This window comes from Sceloporus occidentalis, unplaced genomic scaffold (assembly GCF_023333645.1).
Source record: "Sceloporus occidentalis isolate IW3139 unplaced genomic scaffold, rSceOcc1.0.p SCAF_8, whole genome shotgun sequence".
Classification (NCBI taxonomy): Eukaryota; Metazoa; Chordata; class Lepidosauria; order Squamata; family Phrynosomatidae; genus Sceloporus; species Sceloporus occidentalis.
Genome location: NW_028316988.1, coordinates 9,458,301 through 9,468,514, shown reverse-complemented (window position 1 = coordinate 9,468,514; position 10,214 = coordinate 9,458,301). Strand labels below are relative to the sequence as shown.

At 45.5% G+C, this 10,214-nt stretch overlaps 1 protein-coding gene across 2 annotated transcripts; it reads left to right on the top strand.

Moving 5' to 3' along the window:
- The first annotated feature begins 4,180 nt into the window (after positions 1-4,180).
- On the top strand, positions 4,181-9,785 carry LOC149307830 (arylacetamide deacetylase-like 3). Of its 2 annotated transcripts, none has more exons than XM_089536947.1 (4): positions 4,181-4,357; positions 5,464-5,680; positions 6,455-6,518; positions 9,011-9,785. In XM_089536947.1, the coding sequence occupies exons 1-4, from the start codon at positions 4,181-4,183 to the stop codon at positions 9,783-9,785; spliced, it is 1,233 nt and encodes a 410-aa protein (XP_089393073.1). The 2 variants fall into 2 exon arrangements, with proteins under 2 accessions (XP_089393073.1, XP_089393074.1); XM_089536948.1 differs by having other exon boundaries at positions 4,265-4,325; positions 5,426-5,680.
- The last annotated feature ends 429 nt before the right edge of the window (positions 9,786-10,214 follow it).

Here is a 10,214-nt window from a genome sequence, read left to right as displayed (position 1 = left end):
GGACAGGACAAAGAAAATGAGGGCCAGCAGGAGAGACTGACTTACTGCTTTAGGCTGACAGACCTCTTTTACTGCTTACTGCTTTACTTACTGCTTTAGGCTAACAGATGTGTGAAAGGGATCTGGGAGTCCAAGTAGACCACAAATTGAACATGAGTCAACAGTGCAATGTGGGAGCTAACAAGGCCAGTGTGATTTTAGGCTGCATCAATAGAAGTATAGTGTCTAGATCAAGGGAAGTAATAGTGCCACTCTATTCTGCATTGGTCAGGCCCCATCTGGAATATTGTGTCCAGTTCTGGGCACACAATTCCAAAAGGACATTGAGAAACTGGAGCCATGTGTCCAAAGGAGGGCGACTAAAATGGTGAAGGGTCTGGAAACCATGAAGCCCTATGAGGAGGGACTTAGGGAGCTGGGGATGTTTAGCCTGGAGAAGAGAAGGTTAAGGGGTGATATGATAACCCTGTTTAAATACTTGAAGGGATGGCATAATGAGGAGGGAGCAAGCTTGTTTTCTGCTGCTCCAGAAAAAAGGACCCAATGGAGCAACGGATGCAAGTTCCAGGAAAAGAGATTCCAGCTGATCATTAGGAGGAACTTCCTGACAGTAAGTAAGGGCAGTTCGACAGTGGAACACATATCCTTCCTCGGAGTGCAGTGGACTCTCCTTCTTTGGGAGTCTTTAAACAGAAGCTGGATGGCCATCTGCTGGGGATGCTTTGATGGAGAGTTCCTGCATGGCAGAAGAAGGGGGTTGGACTGGATGGACCTTGGGGTCCCTTCCAACTCTATGATTCTATGATTTTGCAATAATAATAATAATAATAATAATAATAATAATAATAATAATATATATATATCCTCTGTGCCAAGATTGAGGCGGCTGACAGTAAAGGTAAAGACACGACAATATAGAATAAAACCATGATCCCTCCCGCCAATGCAACAATTAAAATTCCTTTATAACAACGAATTGACGTTCAGATTATTAAAACAATCAAACAGTCAAACGACAACAAAGAGATGTGTGCATAAAATATTCTATATGGGGTCCATGTCAATGTGAGACCGAGTGACCTCCAAGATGAAATGCGCATGGCAGGGGGTCTGGGGAGAAGACGTACACCCTTTAAGTGACATGGGTCCTTTCCACATGCCCTCGGGTCATATGTGACTGCTTGTGAGAACTTCACTTGGCTTTGCAAAGGCCATTATGACCTTTCCAGGATCATGCTTTTGGGGCCCTATGTAACTCCTTTTATAACAAAATAGAATAAATATGATATGCAGGGTGTGCTGAGGAGGAGATTTGCACATTGCTCTTTCTTCTTTCGCAAAACTGAACCCAACAAAATGGAAGGCTTTGCGCCCTTATCATCCACATAGAGATAACCTATAAAACTGGAACCTGGGGGCCAGGCAACTCTATCTACAGTCTGTACCTTCTCCCAGCAGCTGCAAGCTAGTCTCTTGCATGGGTTGCCTCAATGCCTTGGGATCCATCTCTGTGTGGGATTTCTTTGGGGAGTGGAAATGGGGGTTGCTAGATACCATCTGCGAAAAAAATAAATTGCTAAAGGATCTTGTTTTGCACATTGCGTGAGCACACTGAAAAGCTAGGAAAAGCCTCCAAAAATGCTTTGACACACCTGGCCCATTCCTGCAGAAATAGCACCGCCAGATTGACCAACTGCAAACTGGTTTGGAGGGAAGTGGGAGGGTTACGCTTATCCACCTCCGAAATAAGAAGTAATGGAAGCCAATTTGACTCTTGCCAAATCGTGTCTTTTGCAGAAGCGCACGAAAGGCTTTGTCGCTGCATTGCTCAAGAAAGTGACACCGGGATTGTCAGTGTTGGGTAAGTGGATTCACTCTGCTTGTATCAGAAATGGGAAATCTGGGATCTGGGACACAGGTTGCAATGGGGAATGCTTCTATTCAGAGGCTGAATGTGCCTTATCTTTACTCCATTCCACTTTCTGTCCCAAATGTATCCAGTAAACATCCCACTAAGCTTGTTTAGTCTGTGTAGAGCTCTTATTGTGACTCTCTTCCTTCCTTGCTTGCTTGCTTTTGATACACACACACACACACACACACAGTGTGCCCGTGTTATACGCGGACGCACTATATGCAGCTTTCAGCATATGCTGAAAGCTGCAAGGGAGCTGCAAGACAGTGCGCAGGGCGCAAGGGGCAGTGTGTCCCATTCATATGAATGGGGCGTGTGCCCGAGGCCCGCGTGCACCACCGCACCACCACACTACTGCCACATGCACAAGCCCCATTACTTTCAATGGGGCTCGAGCATACACTTTTTTTTACGTGGGGGGGAGGTCTGGAACGGATCCCCTTTGTAATACAAGGGTGCACTGTGTGTGTGTGTGTGTGTGTATTAATACAACCATTTTACAGATTCAAAAGCTCCCATTGAAAGGAACATTGGACCTCCAGATGGTTTGGACTTCAACTCCCAGAATTACTCACCTTTAGCCCAACTGGTTGGGGCTTCTGGGAATGGAAGTCCCAAACATCTGGAGAACCCAAGTTTGGGAAACGCTGAATTTAAACATCCACCTACAAATGTTAGCTCTATCATATACGCAAGTTTGTCTATACAAATCTTTATATGTCAGTTTTCTCTCATTTACATTTAAAAAATACCTTGTGCTTCTCCTTTAGTCTTATTGTCAATCATTTGGTTTTTAATTATCTTCATACAGCATGCAAGAACTTATCAATTTACATAGAACTAATTAGTTACGTTATCATAGATCACAATTACTGTTCCTTCCTTCCTTCCTTCCTTCCTTCCTTCCTTCCTTCCTTCCTTCCATCCATCCATCCATAGGTAAGTCAATTGCCCCCAACAAGTGGGGACTCATTTTACTGACCTACAAAAGGATGGAAGGCTGAGTCAACCCTGGAGCCCTCTGGGATTGAACTCACAACCTTGTGGCTGCAGAACTGGCATTTAACCACTATGGACCTTATTTGATGCGGGCGAAACGTCATGCAAACGTGGCAGAAACATTGCGGAAGCGCCAGGGATGTGATCATCCGTGGCGCTTCTAAAATGTAATTGAGGATTCCTGTGAAGCCAGGAGAAGCCATTATCTGAATAACGGGATATCTGGTTATTCAGAAAATGGCTTCCCCACGAACGATTCCATGATGGGAACATAGTGGGAAGCCTCAATTACAATTTAGAAGTGCTCTGGATTATTGCATCCCTGGCGCTTCCGTAAGTTTCTGCCACGTTTGCATGACGTTTGGGTGACATTTCGCCCTGCATCTGATAAGGTCCAGTGCCACCAGGGCTCCTCAAATATTATTAAATGTTAATATAATATAAAATATTAACAAATATTAAAAACGTACCTGTTGTTCTGAATTTTCTGGGAAGTTCCAGAGCCCTCCGTTCTCATGCTGTGGCAGCTGTCTGTATGGGCATCCTTCTGGGCGACTTGGCATGTCTGCCACTGTTGTGGGTCACAGAATCATAGAGTCATAGAGTTGGAAGAGACCCCAAGGGCCACCCAGTCCAACCCCATTCTGCCATGCAGGAACTCTCAGTCAGAGCAACCCGGACCGATGGCCTTCCAGCATCTGTTTAAACACTTCCCAAGAAGGAGACCCTACCACATGCTGAGCAACGTCCGTGGAGCATCCTTACAAGACCCTAGGTAAGTCTGAGCCATGTTTAATCCAAAACCTGTTCCTGGGTGTGACGGTATTATTTCCTGGGGACGAAATAGCAATGCAGTCTTTCCAAAGAGTTCTCAGAAACAGCGTCATGTGAAATCCCTTCCTGGAGAGGTTTGAGTAGGGCAACATGCCTTGCGAAGCACCTGAAGGATCGAGGAAAGAAGACATGTATATATTTTAGTTATTCTTCATAATCCTCACTCCTGCAAGGATGGGAGGCACAAAAGCCATGATTAGCCTCAAAGAATCCTCATCCCTTAATAACAAAATAGTGTAAGGCTATGTTATGCAAGGATAGCTTGCAAGCTCTGAGATAGCCTATCCACTCCCCAGCTAATACTTATGTGAGTGGGAGATAGTTTGTTTTTGCGACAACCAGTTCCTTATAACAAGGGAGACTGAACCGAGGCAGAATCTCAGAGGTCACTGGGAACGAGAGAGGCTACCTTGGGCCTCTTTAGCTGAAGGAATGACATTAGGTTCAACTCTGTGGACCCTGGCAACATATATGAGCATTTTTGTCCTATGTTCCCTGCTTGCATGGGGAGTCTATTATGATCTCACAAGGACCCACATTCCCCCAGGAGTCATACAACCGGCAAAACTATGGCTTGGTAATTTCTTCTTTCCCGCTCTGACTAGGCTGGTAAGTGTTCCTGATTTTAAGAGGAGTGTTTTCTTTTTCTTTTCCCCGTCTTCATTTCTGTGTCTGAGACGGCATCTTCACATGGAAGCTGGGTTTTTATAAGAGAGGCATAGTGGAGGTATCTGCACCAAATGGATGCACTTGACCCCAGTTAGGATGCAACCATTGGCCTTTAACCTAGGAGTTATCCTTGGGCAGCTTGGAGATAGGGAGAGTTGGCCTTCTGCATCCATGTATCCATGGCTTGAATATATATATATATATATATATATATATATATATATATACACACACACAGTTGGCCCTCTCCTTACGTGGGGGATCTGTTCCGGATCCTGCCGCGTAAGGCGAAGTCCGCCTATGCTCAAGCCCCACTGGAAACAATGGGGCTTGTGCATGGCGGCGCGGCGGCGCGGCGGTGCACGGCGCGCCATGGGCGCGCCCCCCATTCAATTGAATGGGACGTGCCGCCCCTTCCGCCCTGCGCGCTCCCCGCGGCTTGAGCACATACGCTCAAGACCGCGTATGGCGCACCCGCGTATGGCACGGGCGCGCTGTATATATATATATATATATATAGAGAGAGAGAGAGAGAGAGAGAGAGGGATGCCAAAAGCACCAGAACTCAGAGACAGAGAAGGCTAAATATCCCACAAAGCTACAGATTCCAGAAGTTAAAGTAGTGTCAAACCGCTTTAGTTCTGCAGTATGGATAGACCCTAGGACAGTGATGGCGAACCTATGGCACGTGTGCCAGAGGTGGCACTCAGAGCCCTCTCTGTGGGCACATGTGCCGTCGCCCCAGCACAGAGTTTGCCAGAGTTTGTTACTAGAAAGCCAGAGGGACATGGCACTTTGCAATAAATAAGTGGGTTTTGGGTTGCAGTTTGGGCACTCGGCCTCTAAAAGGTTCACCATCACTGACCTAGGACTTGCATTGATACAGTACAAATCTAAAAAAACCCACATGTTTTACTTAATTCTTCTCTATCTGTGTGTTGTCTGCCTTCAAGTCATTTCTGACTCATGGTGACCCTAAGGCAAACCTATCGCCACGCTAGATCTCAGTTCTTCTCTATATGTTTCTGTATTGTTTCTGTAAATAGGCGGTGGTGATTGAGAAACTTGGCATTTGCCACAGATATAAGCTCTGGAGGCTTGCGATGAACGGAATACCGCCAATGAAGAGCTCAAAGTTGATCATCAAGGACCTGTTTTTCGATGAGATTCCAGTGAGGGTGTACTGGCCCAAAACAGCATCTTCTGGGAACAGGAGAGGAATGGTCTACCTTCACGGAGGTGCTGGCTTGTTTGGAAGCATTCGTAAGTTCTCAGAAAGGCGCCTATGCTATTTTGTTCTCTTTCTTTTGAAGGACATGCAATAACACTTTGTGCTCCAGCCCAAATTCACAGTAAAGCTTGGGATCCTATAGCAATGGTGAACACTTCCATTCAACCTCCCAGCTTTGCGGGAAATGAATAATCATTAAAATGTTAAAGACGTTCCACAACACACACTCCAAACAACTTTAACAGATCAAACAGGAATGCTTAGATTTCAATGAAACTGAACCACTATGGGTAGAGCTGGATATAGGGCTACTATTCCTTCCCACATGTAACGCTAGGAGAAAATGGAAAGGTTCAACGCGCAGGTCCTGGAATGGAAGTGGAGCGTTACAAAAGGGGGCATAATGGGAATGGGAGGTGGCATAGAGCACATCTTACCGCATAGAATGCCGCTGCCACTGCCGGAAGTTTCCATCGCATCCCAGATGTGTCCCAGAAGGGGGCGATTATCAGGATCACTTCAAAACCGTCCTGGGGAACGCATTGGGAACATGATGGGAACTTCTGGCGGTAGTGGCAGCGGCATTCTCCTGTGCAGTAAATAGCGTTCCATGCCACCTCCCATTCCCATCATGCTCCCTTTTGTAACGCGCCACTCCCCTTCCAGGGGCCGGTGCAATAAACCTCACAAAACATGGCCTTATCTCTCCTGACTTCACTGACGAGCACAGATGATCCGAGAGCATAGCTTCTTCATAGTCCTGAAATACGCCAATAATTGTTCTTGAAACAATATGTGTTTTTCAGAATCTTACGAAAGGGTGTGCCGTCACATTGCCCGGGAAAGTGATACTGTGGTAGTGTGTGTTGGGTAAGTGGCTTGAGTTTATGGTCACCTGATTCTGTCTGAAAGAGTAACTTGTTTGCATGCGCCAGCTTAAACATCCTACCCCCGTTCTCTCGGTATGGAAGCCTGGACAACACATACTCAGTAAGAAAACTCACTATCTGCTTCAGACTTGCCCAAAAGATTTGGAGCCCCTTGTTATGATGCCAGACAGCTATTTACAAGTTGTCTTGCTGAACCACCTGGCGCAGCCATCGCTGCCACATGTCACTCGCTCTGAGGCCAGCATCACCTTTGGTAACAGGAGGAGGTTTGGGCATCTCTCCTCTAAATGCCTGTCTTGAGTCAGTAATGGGCTGGATGAGAGAAAACAAACTCAGGTTGAATCCAGAGAAAACAGAGGTCCTTGCATGGTACCCCTGGTCCAGGGATGGAGATTTACAACCAGTCCTGGACGGGGTGACACTTCCCCCAAAGACGAAGTTTGCAGTTTGGGAGTACTCCTGGATCCATCACTACAGTTGTCATCTCAAGGAGATGCGATGGCCAGGAGTGCTTGGTACCAACTTCGGCTGATACGCCAACTGTGCCCCTAACTGGACCGAAAGGACCTTAAAGCAGTAGTACATGCTCTGGTAACCTCTTGCTTAGACTTCTGTAATGCGCTCTACATGGGGCTACCTTTGTACCAAGTTCGGAAGCTTCAGTTGATCCAAAACGCCACAGCCAGATTGGTCACAGGAACATCAAGATTTGACCATATCACTCCAATATTAAGATCTCTTCATTGGCTGCCGATCAGCTTCTGGGCGCAATACAAAGTATTGGTCATTACCTTTAAAGCCCTACATGGCTTGGGCCTGAGTTGGTTAAGGGAACGCCTCTCCCTAGACCAGTGGTTCCCAACCTGTGGGTCGGGACCCCTTTGGAGGTCGAATGACCCTTTCATGGGGGTCGCCTAAGACCATTGGAAAACACCTATTTAATTACAGTTATGAAGTAGCAACAAAAATAATTTCATGGGTTTGGGTCATCACAACATGAGGAAATGTATTAAAGGGTTGTGGCATTAGGAAGGTTGGGGACCACCGCCCTAGACACTCTTAGAACACCAGGGAAGAAACTATTGGAACATATGGAAACTAGACTAACTACAACTTCCCATAAAGTGTTTACAGCCGCGGCCCCTAAATTATGGAACAACTTACCAGAAGAGATCCGTCTTAGATCTTAGGCACTTAAGACGGATCTCTTCCAGTGGGTCTACCAACCTGACTTTTTATAGCTGATGTTATGGAACATTCCCACTCTGACTTGACAACTTGGAAAACTGACAACGATTTGGCCTTTTTAGTGAATGGTAGTAATATTGCTGTTGTTTTACTGACTGTATTTTTAGATAATATTGTATTTTGTATTGTATTGTGGTTTTTATTCTTTGCTGTAATCCCGCCTCAATCTGCAGGGAGATGCGGGAAATACAAATAAAGATCATCATCATCATCATCATCATCATCATCATCATCATCATCATCATCATCATCATCATCTCTTGGGCCAGAATAACATTTTTTAAAATTATACCAATTTAAAATTCATAGAGATAGGTCTTTACTACTGTTTTAAACTTAAATTCAGGCAGCATGTTTAGCTGTTGATCCTATCCTGGCCAATCATGGCACAATCTTGACTGACAGAAATGTCCTCTGAGTGACAGTTACCAGTCAGGTCCTGGGTGCCTGAAGCAAATGTGCTCCAAAGGACCTGAGTCTATGGGGTGGATTATACGGGAGGCAGAAAAAGGGGAAACCCCATGATAGGTTTCCCTTAAGGCAGTGGTTCTCAACCTTCCTAATGCCGCGACACTTTAATACAGTTCCTCATGTTGTGGTGACTCCCAACCATAGAGGAGCAGTATCCCGGTTCCTAAGACTGTTGGAAATATGTGTTTGCCGATGGTCTGTGAAAGGGTCGTTCGACCCCCAAAGTGGTCATGACCCCCAGGTTGGGAACTGCTGCCTTAAGGTCACCGTAAGTCAGAGACAACTTGAAGGAACACAACAACAACGGCAATGAGATAATAATAATAATAATAATAATAATAATAATAATAATAATAATAATAATAATAATTTGTTTTATTTATATACCGCTATTCAAAGATCATAGCAGTGAACAGCAAGTAAGCTAATTAGCAAGTAAGCTAATTTGCCCCCAACAGTCTGGGTACTCATTTTAGCTCGCTCCTCGGAAGGATGCAAGCCTGAGTCGAGCTTGGGCCCTTTTGCTGGTCTTGAATTCGCAACCTTGTGGTTTTGAGTGAATGGCTGCAGTACAGGCATTTAACCACTGCGCCACCAGGGCTAAAGTAGTTAGAATGATAGCAATCTAAAGAAAACATTGTTATGGATGACATAGGGAATGGTAAAGTTAGCAGTGAGTATCATGTAGAAAACTTTCCCTGTGCCAGAGAATGCAAAATTACGAATTCAGACCGTTTCATGTTTCTGTTTCAGGTTTCGTTTAGCTCCAGAGCATCCCTTCCCAATCCCGGTCCTAGATTGCTGCACCGCAACCATACACTTTTTGAAGAATGCAGAAGAATATGGAGTCGACCCGAATCGCATTGTTGTCTGCGGAGACAGTAGCGGAGGAACATTTGCCGCTGCCGTTTGCCAACATCTGGTGCCAAGGAAGGATCTGCCCAGGGTACGAGCCCAGATCCTATTCTACCCATTCCTCCAAGGAATGGATTTCAATTTGCCTTCCTATCAGCAAAGCCATTCGGTGCCCATTTTGTTTAAGAAACGGGCCATCAAACTTGGTATCATGTATCTGACTGGGAAGCAAGTGAATGTAGATGGCCTCATGAAGAATGCCCACGTTCCTAAGCATTTGTGGGTGAAATACCAAAAATGGATTAGTGCCGACTTAATCCCAGAGGAATTTAAGGCCAGGGGCTACGTGCCGATGGAGCCAGCTCCGTTTTGCCAAGAGCTTTATGAGATGTTTCAAGAAGGCTCCAACCCAATGTTTTCTCCCCTTATAGCAGAAGATGACGTTATCCGTCAGCTCCCCGAAACGTTCCTCTTGACCTGTGAGTACGACGTTCTCCGGGATGATGGGCTGTTGTACAAGAAACGTCTCGAGGACAATGGGGTGCCGGTGACATGGCATCATGTGAAGGATGGATTCCATGGAATCATGTTTCCTATTGACTACGGATACCTTGAATTGCCAAACACACGGAGCAGTTACCAACGTTTGATCCATTTCTTAGACCATTTATGAATAAACCATAGAATCATAGGAGGGGCTGCAAGGGCCCTCCAACCCAACCCCATGCCAGTCAGGAACACAGAATTACAGCACTCTTGAAAAGTGCCCATCCAACATTTCTTTAAGACTTCCGATGAAGGAGAGTCATCCATCCTCCAAGACTGTCTGTTCTGCTGCTAAATATCCCTCACCGTAAGAAGGTCTTCCCAATGTTTATCTGAATCTCTTTTCTTGTCAGTTGAATCCATTGGTTCTTGTTCTGCTCTCTGGAGCAGCAAAGAAACAAGCTTGCTTCGTCTTCTACTCCAGAGGACAGGATCAACATTCAAAATGATCTGAATAGACTAGAAAGCTGGGCCAAAGCTAACAAATTGAAATTCAACACAGAGAAATGTAAGGTACATGTAAGGTACATGTAAGGTACTGCACTTAGGGCAGAAA

What these genes read in the sequence shown, in the direction of transcription:
- LOC149307830 (XM_089536947.1), top strand. Translation starts at nt 4,181, where the DNA reads ATGACATTAGGTTCAACTCTGTGGACCCTGGCAACATATATGAGCATT. An exon ending in TTCCCGCTCTGACTAGGCTG is followed by an intron (nt 4,358 to 5,463) that starts GTAAGTGTTCCT and finishes TTCTGTAAATAG; the next exon opens with GCGGTGGTGATTGAGAAACT. An exon ending in ACTGTGGTAGTGTGTGTTGG is followed by an intron (nt 6,519 to 9,010) that starts GTAAGTGGCTTG and finishes TTTCTGTTTCAG; the next exon opens with GTTTCGTTTAGCTCCAGAGC.